Source organism: Natator depressus, chromosome 14 (genome assembly GCF_965152275.1).
Source record: "Natator depressus isolate rNatDep1 chromosome 14, rNatDep2.hap1, whole genome shotgun sequence".
NCBI lineage: Eukaryota > Metazoa > Chordata > Testudines > Cheloniidae > Natator > Natator depressus.
Window position 1 is genome coordinate 8,094,277 of NC_134247.1, and position 19,249 is coordinate 8,113,525.

The following is a 19,249-nucleotide window of genomic DNA, read 5'->3' on the forward strand; positions in this document are numbered from 1 at the left end:
TGACATAGGTTTAGCCAATACAAGTGGTTGTGTGGACATTGCCTTGGACTCAATAAATAGTGAGAGAGAGCTTTCAGGGAACGAAGGGCCTCATCCAAAGCTAATTAAGTCAATGGAACAGCTCCTGTTGACTTCAGGGGCTTTGAATCAGGCCCTAAAGGGGAGAGGGGAGAAAATTAATTCCTACTGGCACTATCTTCCTCTAGCACTTGAGGAAGATATCCTACAACACCTGAAATCAGGAGATCAGAAGATGCAGCTTTTGTCTCCAAATTTGACTTCCTGCATGGATCCAGCAGGCCAGTCCCTTAATTCAGTAGTCATTAAACAATAAAATATGTGAAAAGATGGTTTGACTTTTATTGTTAGTTCCGTAAGTCCCAGCTGTGTTTGTTGTTCAGCAGATTTAACCAATATATTTTTTTCCTAGAACAAAAATGGAAAATTAGTTATGAGGATAAGAAGTTCTTCATTTATCACCTACAGCATGCTGTATTTCGGGATGTGGTTGGTGAACTTAGAGGTAGGTCTAAGTGATATATTTTAACACCCTGCAAAAAATAAGGGACCAGATTCAGGCAGACGCTGCTTCCCAGAAATCCCTGCCCAGCTTCAGATGGAAGGTTTCTCTGCTATTCTGCCCCTACAACACGTTTGGAAAGGCCACTTCACAGGCCCTCAGAGACAGTAGCATTAGAGATGTGTTCTGGGGTGGGGCTAGTGGTCAGTAGGTGTGGTCTTTGTGTTTATGTGTAAATGTCACATGATCTGGAAATAGTCCTGGCAAAAAGATCTGTTGCTGGCACTGAGCTGAGCTTGAGGCTTCTGCTGTCCAGAATACAGGTGTACATTAACGCTACATTTGCTGTGTGCCTGTGTTGGAGACCGCTTCACATAGTTTTTGAATTTGGCCTACTAAATTGTGAGAATGTGTTTCGCTATGGTGTATTAAATGGGACTATAATGTTTGGTTGGTTTGTGATGGAAGGTAGTAAATTAATTTAGGGCTTGATCCTAAGGTCATTGAAATCAATGATAAAACTCCCATTGACTGTAGTGGTGTAAGATCAGGGCTTTATGCAGGAAAGTTCAGCTGAGAAACAGCATGTGGTTCTCAATGGGAAACCAATTTTAACCTAATTTTCTGGCTGGGTCTTAATTCTGCTCCAACTGACACCAATAACAGAACGCCGATTAACTTCAAAAGGGGTAGGATGTAACCCTAGTTTTAAGATTACGTAGTGAGTCTCTTCCAAATATCACTCCGACCCCTCATCCACTGGGCAATAGGGTTCAGAGTTTGCAGGATTGAGCTCTTACTTACTTACTGAAACTTGAAATTGGATGATATGTCTTTGGAACAATCTTCCCTGGGTGTACAAAACCAAAGATATAAATCATGACTACAGCTTGATATTTGCAGATGGCTGTTAGCAGGTTTGACAAAGCAGACTCATTTGATATGGAGGAAATGCAGTGCATTGTTCATATGTTTAAGCTGAGAATCCAAAGTACTGAGAGACACAACTCTATGTAAAATTCCTAGAGCCTTGATTCTCCATTGCCTTATGTAGTTATTTACAACTGTGCAAAGGGAGGGCAAAGTGGATGTATAACTCTATCATCAATGCAAGCTAATAAAGAAGTGTTTTGTTTGCTCCAGTAGATGGCACTATGTTCCCTTGGGCTAAGTTTACCTATAGGTTCAATGCCAAAAAGGAACTGAGATTTTTCACTCTCATATTACGGCATACCTATTTCATTTTCGATCAAAATTTATATCCATCCCTAAAAACCTGGTGTTGCAACACTTTTTTAAATACTGTAAATTATTTACATTAAAATGCAGAAATATTACACTACTATTTACCACTTATATGGCACTTTATATTTTCAAATTATTCTCACAGATCCTATTTTATGGGTGGGGAAACGGAGGTACAGAATTTAAGGCCACATAATAATTCAGCTTCACAGCCAGCATTAGAATTCAAGAGATTCTTGTGCACACTAACATTACTGTTAATATTAACATATTAATTACTATATTAACGTTAGCTTTACACCCTTAAATGTCACTGAAAAACATTTTAAAAAAACAGGCAAATTAAAGGCTTAACCAGCTGATTGCTGCTTCCCAAGCAATGGAAAAATTTGCCTATTAAAATGGGATCTGCTATTATGGCTAAAGTAGTAATGAGGCACGTGTTTTCACTGACGTTGCCGTGCCACTGTTTTAAGTTAGATGACTGACATGAAAAACAGTTTTAGCCAAGTTGCAAAGCCTGCACACATACAATGAGGGAGGAACCAAAAGGGAAGTGGGTGAGGTTATTACATCCTGTGTTTATTATATCTCCTTTGTGCTCATTGCACCAATTCCTGAAGGCCATCTTGTAGTTTCTTTGATAATAATAGGTCTTGCAAACCATCACTCAGCAAAGGCAAGGCTGGGCAGTCTCAGTGACGTCAGGATCTTATGTCTGAAAAGTGTTTTGAAGGGTTAAAAAGTGCTAAGAAAAGGAAAAATGGAATAATTCCATATTTCCGTAACAATACAATGTAAAGCATAGGAGTTAGAGATTGAACAGATCTTTTAGATAATCCTGACTCTTTCCCTGCCAGTGCAGGACTCTACTTACAGGACATTTTTCAGTGTTTTGTACAATCTTATTTTTAAATATGACAAGCAAAGGGATTTCCTTCACTCCCCTTGGGAGACAGTTCCACAGCCTAAATAACTTTTGCTGATGGGAAGTTCCTCCCAATTTCCCAAATTTCAGTTTCATCCCACTACTCCTAGTTACGCATTCTTATATGACCCAAAATGATTGTGCAATAAAATAAAACCAGTTGTGCCTTTGAATTTCATTTCTCTCTGCTGTCCACTTGCAAGCTTCCTTCACTTTGCTTGCTGGCTGCTGGCACTCTAGGAGAGACATGCTGTTTTGTTTAAATCCTCCACATTCTTTGCTGTGCCATTTCCCCATTGGCCGGATGGGGCCATCCTTCCTGCTGTGGCTGCTGATGTCAGATACACACTCAGACCCAAGCTGAGGCTGCTGCTGCAGAGACTCCTCAGTTCTGCTAGCTACAACTCACACACACGGAGCTGTGGTGGGGGAAACCCAAGCCCCAGGAAGGATCAAAGGTGTGTGTGTGGGGAAATATCAGGCAGTAGATCCAGTCTCTCCCCCACAGTGCAGAACTAGTGCGTGCATAATAGCAGCTGTAATACGGAGAGGAAGAGGGAGCCGTGTTTATCAGCCTGGAAAGGAAACATTGTAAAGCCTTTGTCCTGGAAGTAAGCATCTCATCCTTGCTGCTGCCACTGCTCCAATATACTGCTGCTGGTGACGTTAATATTTGAGGCTGGTTGTTTTGGGGTTTGTTTGTTTTTGATTGCTCCAGGCATGTCTTGATATAGCTGAAAAGGAACTGTCATTTTAATACATTTCCAACGGATGTCTTTGACTTTAAAGATCGCATTTGATGTTTGAGACTTCTTTGTGTGTATGTATGTGTGGGAAATTCACATGATCTCAGTTTGAAGGAGGAAGAACTGGAAGAAAGGAGCAGTTGTATTGGTTTTTCTTCTTGCTGGGTCATCCCTCCTAGATGGTAGTGTTGGGGTCTTTTGAGCACATTGTCAAGTACACACTCAACCAGAGGTTTGATTCATTTTTCTGTGGTTTTGTTTTTGCCGTGATCAGAGTGCAGAAATAACCACTCTTCTCCAGCTTTGCTGGTTTGCAGCAGAAATATGCTCTTGAAGGAGTACCGGATCTGTATGCCTTTGACAGTTGAAGAGGTAGGTGCATTCACTAATAATGCTTATAGTGCATTAGGTAATTTGTCCTTTTCCCCCCTGAATGATGGCTCAAAGGGAGATTAGAAAAAATTAGTTATTTTGTGTTTATTGTACTGTCATTTTTCTTTGTACAATGAACTCTTTCCTGTTGTGATTGGTGTAGAGAAGCATATTTCCATTGCAAAATAAGGAAATCTTATGTAAGTGAAAGTAAGTGTAATGAATTCACTGTCATCGAAGTATTAGTTGTAATAATTTAGAAATCAAATTTTTTGAAAGGGTTGATGTGTGTTGAGATCTAGAATCTGATAAAGCATTTGTCCAATAAACCCAACTTCTAAATACATGAAAACCTTCCTTCTTTAGACTTAAAGATCTCCCTTACATCATTGTTAATAAAAATGGCCTTAAACTTAATGATTGTAGTGTGTAGATCTCTGATAAAACGATTAACCAATACGCTTTTAGTATTGGAAAAAAGTATTTTAAAGTCATGTTGCTTTCTATCAATCAGACTAAATTCTCTGGGTTATGGACATTGTATTTTTATTTGCCTGCAAAGTATCATGCACATTTATGGCCATTTATACATATCAAAATATGTATATGTAATAGATTACTTAGACATATATACATAGATGTATAGTGAGTGTGTGTTTGTAAGTGTAATAAATACCTAGACATCTAAAGGCCTGCTAATTCATACATATGTGAGTATGATGGTGATGGAGCTTTCTTGTTGCACAATGCCACACACAAATAAAAGGATTAGATGCTGCTTTATTAGTTCTTTATAAAAGAAGAGAGGAGTTACTGTTTTGAAAGTATGACAAACATCAATCCCTTGTCTAACAGCCCTAGGCATTTGACGGTGCCTCTTCAGGTCAATCAAAATCTGAACGTGCATCACATATTTCTTTTGCAAACACCCACACTCGGAAAAGTTTCTTTTTTCTACTTTTGCTTTTGTCAATGTGGCAGATCATTTGGTTTCTAAGACCTTTCTGGGCCACCGGAGGGCGCTTTGAATACATTTCTTTTACTGATGGCTTTCCTTCCCCCATCCTACTCTCTCCTTGGTGCAGAAATGTATATAAAGGCAGTGGGAATACTAATAGTGATTTTATTGCAGTTAATTTGTATCACATAGTTTAAATATAGCACTGGATTGTCTTTACATATCTGGAAATCTGCTAGACTTCAGTGATGTGTAATGTTTGTGCTTTTGGTATTTATGTAGTAAAATGTACCGACAATAGCACAATTGTAGCTAGTCCTGCATTTCTTGCACTCTACAAACTCCCACTCCAGTCAATGGGAACTTGGGGTCGTCGTCTAGGAATGTAGGATTTAGCCCTTAAAGATAATACCTCTTCGGTATCTGAATGCAGTAGTTGACTATTAAATATTATTACATACAAAGGGTCCCCAAAAGGTACTGTAAGCATTCCAGGTTAAAATATAAAAGATGGTCACAAAATCCATTTACTTTGCAGATCAAAGTATCCATTATGTTATTTGTTTCAATGACTACTTTCAGATTAATATTTTGCTACCTATTATGGATAATTTTCCCCCCCAGTGTATACAACTGTGGAGTCCCTGTTGTCATGTCAGTAAGCACACTTGGGGATACTCCTATGGATCTACTTAATTGGAAAATTAAAGTAATATTTTTAAACCGCTGAATTTCAGATTTGGTTTTGTGATAGGGGTCCAGTCCTGCGCCCGTAGAAATTAGTGGCCAAACTGACTTCTGTGGGACCAGGATTATCAGAAAGCCATATGTATATGTTCCAAGGTAATAATTCTCCTGTTCTCACGTATGTGTGTTAGCTGCAACAATTGTTTCAAAGAAGAAATTGATAGACTAAGCTGTCATGTTGTACTGTAGCTCTTAACTTGTTCAATCTGTTATTTTATTGGAAGAAGCAGTTTGTCAAAGCCAAACTTCTTTGAACTCAAGCTGCCCTCAAACGATCACAGTGAATTAATAGCAGTTAGTTATATGTTCAAAAAGGAAACAAGTTCCTTTTCCTTTTAAAAATTAATGTTACATAGCATTCTAGGGTGGAGAGAAAATCAAAACCCCTGCTAAAGTTTGTACAGCACGTAGCACAAAGGGGTCCTGGTCCATAACTAAGGCTCCTTGGCACTATGGTAATACAAATAAATAATATAATAAATATAAGGATGCATCACATTCTGTACAGGGAGACTCAGGAGAGGAAGATTAGGTTGAAAATCTTTTGTCCTGTATGATATGCACGGAATTATTTAGGATGCCCACTCTTGCTGCAGATTGTTCTCTGGTGTTAAATCATCCATTATTCCATCTGAGAACCACAGCTCAGAGAGGTCAGTGACAGAGAAGGGAGAGGGATATGATCTATAGTATTTCACTTGTTAATTACACAATGAACTAGAGTAAAGTTGTGAAATTAACAATTGGTCATATTTTGGGGTTCTGTAATGTCACTTATGTACTAAAAGAAAATACACAGTGATATCGTCAAAATAATTATCTTACTTTAATTCACTGTTTACCATTTCCAACCATCTCTGAACAGTGTAAATACCTTACTTTATAAGAACATAAGAATGGCCATATTGCGTCAGTCCAATGGTCTAGCCCAATATCCTGTCTTCCATCAGTGGCCACTGACAGATGATTCAGAGGGAGTGAACAGAACAGGGCAATTTATTGAGTGATCCATCCCCTGTCGTCCAGTCCCAGCTTCTAGCAGTCAGAGGTTTACGGACATTCAGAGCATGGGGTTACGTCCCTGAGCATCTTATCTAATAGCCATTGATGGATCTATCCACCATAAATTTATCTAATTCTTTTTTGAACCCAATTATAGTTTTGGCCTTCACAATATTTGTTGTGTGAAGAAGTACTTCCTTATGTTTGTTTTAAATCTGCTGCCTATTAATTTCATTGGGTGACCCCTAGTTCTGGTGTTATGTGAAGAGGTAAATAACATTTCCTTACTTACTTTCTCCATATCATTTTCATGACTTCTATCAAATCTCCCCCCACTCCCCATCATCTCTTTTCCAAGCTGAACAGTCCCAGTCTTTTTAATCTTTCCTCATATGGTTGAAATAAGTTGAAATGAGAGTTTAGTTGTACGCACTAATGTAATATTACCATTGTCCATATACATTACTGACAGCATGTCTACTTCCAAACTGATGCATTGTGGATAGCGGCGCTCATCTTCTGAGAGCTAAGAAACATTTTGGAGCTAGATACAGAGAGGTCTAACTACCTCCTGCAAGCTGTTTATTGACCTCAAATCCTGTGGGATTCAGTGGGAATTGAGGGTGTGCAGCACCTTGCAGGATTAGGATGTTAGTAACTAGTTGAAAAATGCAGCATTTCTTTCTTACACAAGAGCTTGGTTTTCTTTTCTATTCTGTATAGGTTCTTATACCTCTCTCATTACCGAAATATCTGAGCACAATCCTGTAGCGTATTATGCAATGTGACTGACATCTTTCATGTATTCATTCTCATATCCTCTCCCTAGGAAGAGAAGTGTGTGCAGAGGAGTGTCTTGTTTTGATAGGGCTTTGTTTTGTTTTGTGCCCCTTTCCTTATTAAGAATCCTATTGCACTGTTCCTTCCCCCATTTGAAAGTTCTGGCTATGAGCCTATGCACTTTATACATGAAATCATGAAATGCTCTGTCTCCAGAGAGACTTTTCCATGGCTGTTGTTTCGTTTTGAGTTGATTTTTTTTAGTACTGATCTATGAATTATCCATGCATAAAACTCTCACATAACATGAATGAAAAAGAAGAATCCTTCCTTACTCTTCAGTGTTGTGTTGGGGTTCCCCTGAGACCTTTTCCACTCAGTTCGACTCCAGTCTCGGTACTCAGTTGCCTTTATTTGTCATACTGCAAAGCTACACTGAGTAGATCAAACTCAAGCATAGGAGGTGGGTATAAGGCATACCGCACATCCAGATACACAGCAAACCTCTTCCTTTATATAGATTTACGCATTGCATTGACTATACCATTGCATTACATGTTTTGAAATTGGCTTGGTTACTTTGTAGGAATCAATCCCTGTACAACATGCTTTGTGCAGGCACTGTCCATGCACAACTTACTTTTTACCTCGTCTTTACATTCCCAGTTTATCTTCTCCATTGTAAATGGTTCCCCCTGGCTGTAGTTAGTACAGACATTTTGTTTCCAGCCTGCTGATCCATTTACCTTCCTAATCCTGGCTCCCAAAAAATAAAGCCTTACCTATGACAATTACTCGTGTCAAGCCAGGCCTACATGTTGTATTGTGGCGATCTCCAAAAAGTGAATAATTCCATAACCATTTGTATGGAAATACCCAGGCGCAATAGGTAAATTAAGGGCCGGGTTTTATCCATATTATGTAAGCAATTTAATCCAAATTGCTTAGGGTGAGATTTTCAAAAACGGCTTCTACATTTGTGTGCATAATTTTGTAAATAAATATAATTTGTGTGTAAAAATGGAATTCTGTGTTTAAATCAAGTAGTTAAATGTCTGCCTGATTTGTCCAGAAGTAAATCTACACAGACAAATGCAGCAGCTATTTCAATGCTCCTTTGATCATTAGGTCCTGGATATTGTTTCAAGGGAAAATGTCATTTAGACTCAAAAAATGATACATCTCAAAATAACAGGGCAGTGCTAATTTCAGGTTTAGACCTTTTGTATCAGATGTGCTGGGGCCAACTCCTGTTGTCTTTTAAAAGGCAAATCTTCCATTGAAGCGAACAGCAGTTCCACCAAAGTATAGAATGTAAGAGAGAGCCCCTGAAATTTTATTTTGGAGTCTGAGCCACCAAGCAAGAATCTTGTCCCATATCTAGGTCCTTATGAAGACACGTATTCTGGAAGGGTTCTGCCATACATAGTAGCTTCTCTGTAACTACTCCAGCTTGTCTACTTAGGACAGTCAATTGCGTATTGATGCCATTGAAGATTAATGCCCTGGTTCAAAGCAGGTTGAGATTCATCCTTATGCAAGAAAAAACACACAGTAATGTCAGTGGGAGTTTTTTCTGTACATCTGTAGCATTAGTTCCTTAGTATTTCTTAGCAATTAAAACATGCCCAAGGATACAATTTAATATTGGTTAATATTGCCATTAACTGAAATATTACCAAGTATATATTTTGCCCTAAGGTCCAGATTATCCCTGGCTTTTGTGCAAGGATACAAGGTAAAGTCCAGGGAAGAGAAGTACATCTTTGCACATTTGCTCTGTATACCACAAAGCTCAGTCCTTCACTGAGCTCTTGCTAGGATATTGTGGCTCCATGCCATCCTCCTCCACCTTTAAGGCTGTTGCTAAATGTCACAGTCAAGTCATTACAGGGTGTGTCCACACTGCAATTAAACACCTGTGGCTGACCTTTGTCAGCTGACAGACTGGGGCTGTAAAATTGCAGTTTAGATGTTTGGGCTTGGGCTGAAGCCTGGGCTCTGGGACCTCCCCCTTGTGGTGTCCCAGAATTTGGGCTCCTGCCTGAGCCCAAATGTCTAAACTGCAGTTTTACAGCCCCACAGCCCAAGCCTGAGTCAGCTGGCAAGGGCCAATAACAGGTGTTTAATTGAAGACATAGCCACAGAGAGAACTGCGTGTCAGTTGCCATGAGTCTAGAATTGTTTTCAAATATTACATTGGAAACTGTCTAATTACCTAAGTAATAGTCTGGGAAATGTCCTGTTGACTGCTTTCCCAGGATAAACACAACTACAGGCAAGACTTTCCAAATTTAACCAAAATATAAATGATGTCTGACTAGCCCTCATAATGCAATTGTCCACCACATGCTAATTCTGTCATCCTGGTTCCTCATCTTGTTGTACTTGCATGAGGAATTCAAAACCAGCCCCTCTGTTGACAGTCTTAAACCGTGCAAATTACAAAAGTAGTTTCTTTTCAATAGTATATAAGGAATCTAAAGTCTCATGAAGTAATTGTTTTGAACATATTTCCAATCTTCAAACCAGGCTGAAATTAACAAACCATTCCAGCTCTCAGTTTTCTTTCCCATTACATTTTAATTTGTTCATTTTAACAAATAGGAATGTTTATATTACATCATATGAGAAAATACAACAAGATCCTACATACTTTTTTAAAGTACCAAAGTCACTCAGAAAACTGTTGCTAAACAGCTGAAGAGTGTTTTGCCTGAAGATATTAAAAAGATTCAGAAAGGTTTGTGCTCCATACCAGATCATAATTCCTGTCTTTTTTCTGTGTAGAAAAAATCTTGTGACTTTAATACCTTCCAGTTACATTATCTGAAAATGTTGAGCAAACTGGACAGTATGGCGGGTGTGTGTGTGTGTGAACGTGCATATTGTGACGAGCAAGGGCAACAGGTGAAGCCATTGATCTCTGTAATAATTCTCTGAGTGATATCTGGGGAGAGATTGCTCTGTAGGGAAATGGGAGCCAGCAACCATTTCCTTCCAGTTTGGAAGACTGAGTTATTAATTGTATAAAATTATATTAGAAAAATGTGAAGTCATATCTCACCAACTTTTTGAAGCCAAATGCAAAACAAAGTGAGTCATCCTCAGTATTTTCCAGAGAATGGGCTGACTATCACCATTTCTCTTAGTTCTAGAGTTGGTATATGGGACCAGATCTTAAACTTCTTATTCTGAAGAAACTCCCAGTGAATAAAATAGCACAAATTCTTCTTTTATTTATTCTGGTGCCAATCAAGAGTATCTCCACTGAAGTCAGTGGACTTATTCCCAATTTACACTGGAATAAATAAGAGCTGAATTTGGCGCTTGTAAAATATTTAGGAGCAGCCTCATAGTCACATATCAAACAAGCAAAAACTGTCAAGATACTCTCAGATACAGACTGAATTATTTGTAAGTTTTAGTGAGTCAGGATTTTAGAGCTTCCAAATGGGAGTAATCATGAAAAGTGTCTGTCATGTTTCCAGACATCAAGTATTAGGGGTTTTCCCCCCAATATGGACTGTTTACATAAAAATATTTGAACAACCAGTTTTGTTTGGTGACAGCCTATATTTGCATTCTAAGGAGCTTATGGACATTTATCCCTGAAGAGCAGGTCCACCGATACGGGGGGCCAAAGGGGCAATTGCCCAGGGGCCCGGGCGATTTAAAAGTGCCCGGGGGCCGCCGCTGCCAGCAGTGCAGTGGGGCTAAGGCAGGCTTCCTGCTCACCCTTGCTCCGCAACGCTCCCGGAAGTGGCCGGCACATCCCTGTGGCCCCTGGGGAGGGGGTCTCACTCTGAGTGCCAACTCTGCAGTTCCTGTTGGTTGGGAACTGCGGCCAAAGGGAGCTGTGGGCAGCGGTGTGCAGAGACCCCGTGGGCTCCCCGCCTAGGAGCCGCTGCCAGAGCAGCTTTCCGGTTGCTTTCGGGAGCTACTCAAGGTAAGCGCTGACCCCCTCCTGCATCCTAACCCCCTGCCCCAATTTAGAACACACATCCCGCACCAAACTCCCTCCCAGAGCCCACACCCCCTCCCGCACCCAAACTCCCTACCCGAGCCTGCACCCCATACCCCCTCCCACACCCCAACCCTCTGCCCCAGCCTGGTGAAAGTGAGTGAGGGTGGGGGAGAGCGAGCGATGGAGGGAGGGGGGATGGAGTGAGCAGGGGGTGGGGCCTTTGAGAAGGGGTGGGAGTGGGGCAGGACAAGGGTCTTTGGGTTTGCGCGATTAAACAGTTGGCAACCCTACCAGGCGGGCATGTGGAAGCTCTGGTCGTGCTGGAAGAGCGTGCCCAGCAGTGCAGCCAGCAGCTCGTTGGGCACCACCCCGTGCAGGCGCAGCACTGCCCAAATGTCAGGCGGACTGTGTCCGTGGCTTGTGTGTGCTTGGGGGCCCATTGACTGTTCTGCCCTGCGGCCCGGAATTGCTGTGAGCCGGCCTGCGGAAGAGATTTCCTAGCCTGCTGATTGCTCTATGTACAAAGAGCAAGTTTTTTTAGCATGTCAGATGGAGAGATTTAAGGCTGTCTGAAACTATTTGGGGATGTGTTTGTATGCACAGAGAAGTAGCTGACAGTACTTATGTATGTGCATAATTATTTGCTGGATTGGGAACTTTTGCTCCACTGGCTTCTATTACATGATCTTTCTAAGGGAAAATCTCTGTTATGGTAGTGAAGTACTGTATAGAAGGACACTGTCTTTTTCTCTAAACTACAATCACCCACCAGGGGGCAATACTGTAATCATTACTAATGAATAAAATAATCAATAATTGTTTAGTCTTTTTTTCAAATATAACCCATGCATATGTTTCCAAAGAGATGTAATTAAATGGGACATTTGAATGGATAGCAACAAGTTGTTTGTAAGCAAGAATAGGGCACATAAACATTAGATACATGTCAGATTAGGTTCATTTTTAATGACTTGTAACTCAAAAGCAGTCTGACCACATTCTTATCCTACACGGTGAGACTGGCAGTTTTCATACCAAGTTATAGGGGGTAGAAATCAAATATAATGAAACCTGACTGAAGCCTTAGCTATGGAGAGACTATCATGTTTCCATTATCTTATTGTGATTTCCTCAAAGGATCTTGCAGCAGTTTTCAAATTGAAATGGGAAGAGATTTGTTCATCATCATTGCTCAACAGAACCTGGCTCACAATCTTTATCTCCTTTCTGCAAATTAATCTGTTGAAGCACTGACGTGCTTGGCAGAAATGAATTAATGGCTAATTACTGATCTACACACTCTCCGGGCCTCCACTTTATACATCTTTTTTACTCTCCAAAAGAAAGCATTGTAAAAGACTCACTTGGACAAGCAGATCTGATCTGATATCTCATGGTCAGTCTTATCTGCTTACATCAAAAAGCCTTCATTAGAACATGACCTCAGATTGACCTTGAAGATGACAAGCTAGGGAGAACAGTTGTAACCATATAACAGCTAAAGCATGTGAAGCTATTACTATATAGGTCCTGCAAACAGCCCGAAATAAATTGACTTCTAGTAATAACTATAGATGTTTTTGTTTTATTTTTATTTATAGTCTAGTAGTTTAGAAGAAATGATTGGAAGCCAGGAGGGATGTGTTTTAAAGGGGGAAGAGAATGACTGGCCTGCTTTACACTTGAGCTTTCTATAGCCTCACTCAAGCCACCTGTGAACTGGAGAAAAGTGGAACAGATGTCAGATCTGAGTTGAACTCTTCTGCAAATAGATCAAAGATCAAAAATAATTCTTCTCTTACACTTCAGACCCATTTCATATTTCAACACAATACTGTAAAAGAAAACAAAAGTGTTATTGGAAGATTCTGTGATGATTAATTGAAAAATGTATTGAGTTAATAAGAACTTGTCAGTGGAAAAGATTAGACGTTAGCTGAGCAGCTCTCCCTATAAACACACACATGTAAATTACAATAAAAATACACTTGGGATCAATGGAGAACAATGGGTATTTCAGTGTTGAAGTCCTTTAGCTTTAAAAAGCAAAAAGGTTAACACTTACACTTTTGATTGGAAGGTTTCGTCTGACATAATTTAGAGCCCGATCCTGCAGTCCCTATACAGGAAGAGCTGCCAATTAATACTTTGCACTTGTAGTATCTTTTATCCAAAGAGCTCTAGAGCACTCGAGAAATTTTGGTCTTCTCAAGAGCTCTGTGAGATAGGATAGTATTTATTAGACCTATATTACAGATGGGGAAACTAAGGCACAGAGAGGGTAAGGCCTATATTTTCAAAAGTAGACTCTAATTTTGAGTGCCTTAACTTAAGGGTTTTAGCCCCTTAGCCAGATTGTCAGAGGTGCTGAGCACATTCAGTTCCTATCTAAGTTAATGGGAACGGCCAATGACCAACACCTCTGAAAATCAGGCCACTCTTATTTAGGTTCTAACTATGGATGGCTGTAGATGCCTAATTTTAAGCTCTGAAGTTTGAAAATTTTGGCTTGATAAGTACATTCTCCCTTGCTACAGTCTAATTTCCTTATCTGTTTTTGAGCTGTAATGCTGGAAATGCCCCATTTTTGGATGCATTTTGTCAGACTCTAGATGATAGTCTTCTTAATTTAAAAATAAAATATTAGGCAATTATAGCCCTTAAAGTGGAGTAAGATCTTTAAGTTTTTGGAGGGAAAAGATTTCTGCAATAGCCATATGAACAGGTTTGCTCCTGGAGACCCTCCCTGGTAAGCACTCTGGGTGAAGTAACCAACACAGAGAGTCCACCAAAGTACCTTCACCAAGTGTCTTTATTATTGTTTATGTGCCAGGTACATCACGATATAGCAGCAGATCTGTGAAGCCCTTTCCTGCTCCCTGGGTCAGCCTTGTTTTCTTCCCTGGGTTCTCCAGCTGGTAAACTAAATACCTCATTAGCTCATCGGGTTCCGTAGAGCTGTAAGCGATCTCTTCTGTCCTTTCAAATACAATCATGCTTCCTAAATCCCTCCTAGTCTAACTACACCCAGTGCCTGGTCTGATCTGTAGTGACTAGTGTGCTGGCCTCCAAAGGGCTGAGATAGTTATGTTTGAAAATTAGCACCTCAGCCTGTGTGAGGGAATGTATCCAAGTTGGTCTGGCAGGTTTTAATACAGATAACATCTGTTAGGAATTGTCTTCTCCTTGGCAAAATATTCTGCCTAGATGATCAGATAGCCCTATAACCAATGGTTTTGTCATTGACTGATTCATCCAGCATCCTCTGTGTGACTGGTGGACTGACAAACATGTTCCCCAAGCTGTCTTTTTATAGCTGAGTCAGTTGTGGTTGCTGGAATACATGCAGATATTGTAGTTAGCTATTCCATCCTGAATATCTGAACACCTGAAACAAAGATTTAGCTGTCATGCTAGACACTAATATACTGTTGGCATGGGAATCGTTGTTCTGCATATGCGTACTGGCTCTTTAGTTATATTCCATGATTTTGGATGAGGCATGAACCTTGGCTTTACATCCTTGTGCGTGGAAAAGAAAAATTAATTTATTAACTATAAGGAAAAAAACAAAAAAAAGCAGTAAGCTGTTGTTTGCAATTTCTCTAGCCCTTTGGGCTTCTACTTTCCTGGTTTACACACAACTCAGCAGCATTCACACTGACCAACAATACAGTTTGTAACATTTGCCACCTTGATCTTGACATTGAGCATCCTTCTTATATCAACATAAAAAGTCCTATAGAGCAGAATGTGTCCTCCATTGCAGCTTTTCTGTGATCCAATGGCCCCTTCAGTGTAGACTTAAGAATTCCATGTTAGTTATTGCCCTAAAGCTGTGAAACTGTTTCCCAGTGATGTACACACTGTTGAGACATATTCTCATCTAATTTACATCAGTGTAAAAATCATGAGTAGCTTCACTTACCGAGAACAGAATACAGCCCCTTTCATTTGACTACAAATGCAAACCATGATGAACAATTGTCTTTAGCTGAAACTAACAATGCCTACTTAGAGCTAGCCCAGCAGATGGTAAAGGCTGACCATTGTATTGTTTGCTGTATAATGTATTATTGAATTGATGACACTGGGCCACATCCTCAACCGGTTTAAATCAATGTAGCTTCACTGAACCCAGTGGAGCTATGCTGATTTATACCACGGAATATCTGACCCAGTGTTTTCCAGGATGACAGTGGAACTATTGTTACTGTCAAGATCAAATAAACTATACAGTGTGTGAACTGGCATGTAACTAGATTTAAATTAGGGATTAACTAGTTAGCAGCTGTTGTACCGGGAGGTTATTTTCAAAGGTATCATATTCTGTATGATTGCTGAAGCCCAGACATATCACGTGAGAGAATAATGTGGTCTAGGCTCAGAACTATGAGCCAGCAGCTCTTTGCTTCTGATCCTAGCTCTGATGCTGTCTCTCAATCTGGCCTTGGGAAAACCTCTCAATTTCTCTGTGCCTCACTTTTCCCAACTATAGAATGGGAAGAATAATACTTACAATGTCCCTGTGAAGTAGGTAACATTTACTTATCAAAGTTTGCAATGGGCAGTTAAGGTGAAAGGTAGGATGCAGATGCTAATTATTACTGTGATTAGGACCATCATCTGATATGAAGTATGTTAAACCTGATTTTTATTTCTTAAATGCTCTTCAGTATTTCAGTATAGATGCAGCTAAGCACCAAAAGACACAAATTTAACTTGGAGCTAAAGTGTCCTCCAGAAAGTTACAAACTCTTACCGCATTTTTATATATAACAGATTTCACAAATACTGTGTCAAATACTGTCATTTTTCTTATCCCCAAATATCTTAAATGCTCAGTCACAGTTTGTTTGGGGGTGGTAGAAAAGGAAAATTCAGTCAGACATATCACCAAAACTTTGAAGAAATACAGCAAACGTTTAAGGCCTGATTGAAATCCGATTGAGGCCTGATTCAAATCACTTAAAAGAATCACCATGTACCTTAGTGGGCTTTGGATCACATTTTTAGAGGCAAAGTACACCTAATTTCTACTAGAATAAGATTTTATAGACAGAACTCTTAATCTAACACTAGATTTTATTCCTTTGAGTTGCCTTCTTGTTTAATTTTTCTCCCTGGTTTCAGTTAACAGGTGACTGACCAATTCTGAATCCCCAGAAATGTACAAAAATGTAGTCTTTACCGTTAGAGCATATTCTGAATTTTGCAGGGTACAAAATTATAGGACTGTGGTTTCAATGATTTTCTTAGAAAATCTTTCTCATTTCCTCCAGATTTCTCCTGTGGGATTGTGGCTGAACTTTATTTATTTTATTTGCATTACAGCAGCCTCAAAGTCCTCAATCAGGAAAATTAAAATTCTGTTTCCTTCAAATGTTGGGGTTTTTTCTTTCTTTTCCTTATTCTTGCTAAGATTTTCTTTCTCTCTGATCTGAAACCCTAACAATTTCCTATTTTGTTGTTGCAGTAGTTGAACCTTTTGTGGGAATCCTATAGCATTTTACCTAACTTTTAGCACAAGTGGCCCATTTGAGGTAAATGGGACCATTCGAGTGCATAAATGTATGCAGGATTGGGGCCTTAATCTAGCAAGGGGTTTGTACATCTTATCTGCAGAACAATCAAAAGTCTCTAGATGTTTTCCTCTGTTTGTTTTAAGATTGATTGCTCCTCAGTACTGGAATTTGGGAACATTTAGGTCCTATGAAAGTATAGATTGTTTTCTGTACTTAGAAGCAATAGTGTAGTAAAGCTGAATGTCTTTTGTTTCATTTCCATCATATTAGTTCTTCGTTTTGTTTCAGCATAGGTTTAATGATATTGCACAACTGATGACCTTGTGTTGTTGGCTTTGAATAATTATTTTTCACAATGCATAACAAAATAATTATCTGATAATGCCAGTCCAGTTTAAACCACTTTTTTAGCCAACATTGTACTCAGTTGCCTGATTGACACTCATTTAGTGAAGACCAGTACATACAGAACTTAGCACTGTGTGTGGTTACACCTATTTTGTTTACATTTTTATGTCACAATTATTTGGAAGCATAATATTAATCTGAGTTTGAATATGCCACCTTATTTGAAACACTATTACCATGCCACAGCACCTGTGAAACAAAACAACATGTTTGCCAGAAATTTTAAAACAATGATAATTGTAGTGTTAAGAATGTTACCTGGTATCATTCTGGGTAACAAACACCTAATCAGATTTTTTTGTTGATAATTTGTGAATACAAATCACTATAAGAACCAGGTATACTTAAAATAATCTTTCTTGTAGTTAGGCACAGTGAATTGTGTGGTGTGGATATATGTAACCTGACTCTTTCTCAAAGACACCTCATCATTTATCTTTAATATTGTACTTGATATTTATACTTATTAAAGTCAATGGAACTTTTTTGTCATTGACTTTAATTGGAGCAAGATAAGACCCGCTGTATTAATTTTTCAAGTTAGTTTATTTCCAAGACCTCATGGGCTATACATTGCTATTTATAATTTAACTTTCTCAAGCAGCTACACTGTTTATGTTACCATGGTGTTATATGTCATACTTGGGGATGGATATCAGTGCAAAGTCTATCACTGAAAATAGATACACTCTCCCCAAAATAACAGCGTAACAGGTGGTTACGTTTTTATGAAGCATAAGACAAGTTCGATACAAGTGAATTACAGTCTGATACCTCTGACCCTGCCTTTTCACTAAGCAATATTAATATATCCTTGTATTGCTGTTTTATCTTTTAGTTTTAAGAAGTGCTGGTAATCTTTCAGTTACAGAAGGACAGAAAGTGCTTGAGCTCAGAATTATTGCAAAGTTGTTGGAGTTGGATTTAGTTCATTCACTGGTGGAATAAAGAACATCAGTGATTTGTGCTGATTTAGTCCAGGGGATGGCAATGGTAATATTGCTGCCTGTTTTCCTCCACTTGGCGGCAGCTGCCCTAGAAATGCAAGGAAGTGCAAATTTCAACTCATTGCACCAGTAGGGAAGAATCCAAGAAATAACCCTTTCAACCAAGTCAAATCCACACTGGCATTTGTCTAACACTGTTTGAAATTTAGATGTAAAGTAAGTTCATTGCTGGAGAAGAGGCATAGGAAAGAGGAAGTGGCAGGTGGAACAGGACCCCAAAGCCTGGTTTCATCCTACCCCCACGGTATCTCTAACCCACCAAACTGGACAACAGGGCTGCAGAGGTTAATTCATTGTACGGCTCAGAAATAACTCAGAGAGGCATTCAAAACTGGGAGTTAGTTAATTGTAGCTGAGCCTGTTTAGTTTAAAAGGATTGTGCCAAAAGGGAGAGATATGAGAGTTGTGTTTACCAGGAGCTTGGGAAACTGGTGAAACATAAGTGTGTCTGTATGGTTTGTATTTTTTATTTTGTTTTATTTTAATTTCTGAGTTTACTGCTTGTAAAATGGTGTGAAAGAAATGTGCATCCAGAATTTTTTACCAATTCTTTGTCAGTTTTCGTTAAACTGGAACCCAAGATTTCACAGTTCAGGGCAACTGCACCTGTATTTTCCTTCTGTGGCCCAGCAAGGTCACCTACTTTTAGGCTCCTGGCTCCTTAGCTGTTAACTCTTTTGGGCAGGGCTGGTCCAGACTGCCCAGTTCCCTGCCTTCACTGTGAGTTCCCCAGCAAATCAGACTACCTAAGGAGGCCTGCTTTGCTTTCCCCTCAGAGGCTATAAACAGCATAATTGCTTACAGTTATAAGGTACCGCCCAGCTTTCCTAAGCAAGCAAGTTTATTCTTAAGTTGAAAGCATTACAGAGAAACATATGAAAACAAAAAAAGAACCTATACTCATCTAATAAGTTTACCAAAGATCACCCCAACTCCCGCAAGGGCTCTGGTAGGAGTCAGTCCTTCAAACCCCACACGGGTTCTTCTGTGGTTAAAAGTTCATAACACTTTTTTCTCAGAACAAGAACACTCGTGAATTTGTGA

At 39.4% G+C, this 19,249-nt stretch overlaps 1 protein-coding gene across 1 annotated transcript in view; it reads left to right on the forward strand.

The window, feature by feature from the left end:
• The window catches only part of PITPNC1 (phosphatidylinositol transfer protein cytoplasmic 1), a 195,955-nt gene that overhangs the window by 4,044 nt on the left and 172,662 nt on the right, over window positions 1–19,249 (forward strand). Inside the window, exon 2 of the mRNA XM_074971198.1 lies at window positions 431–523. Coding sequence (XP_074827299.1) covers window positions 452–523 — 72 coding nt within the window. The 5' untranslated portion in view covers window positions 431–451. The remainder of the gene's footprint in view (window positions 1–430; window positions 524–19,249) is intronic.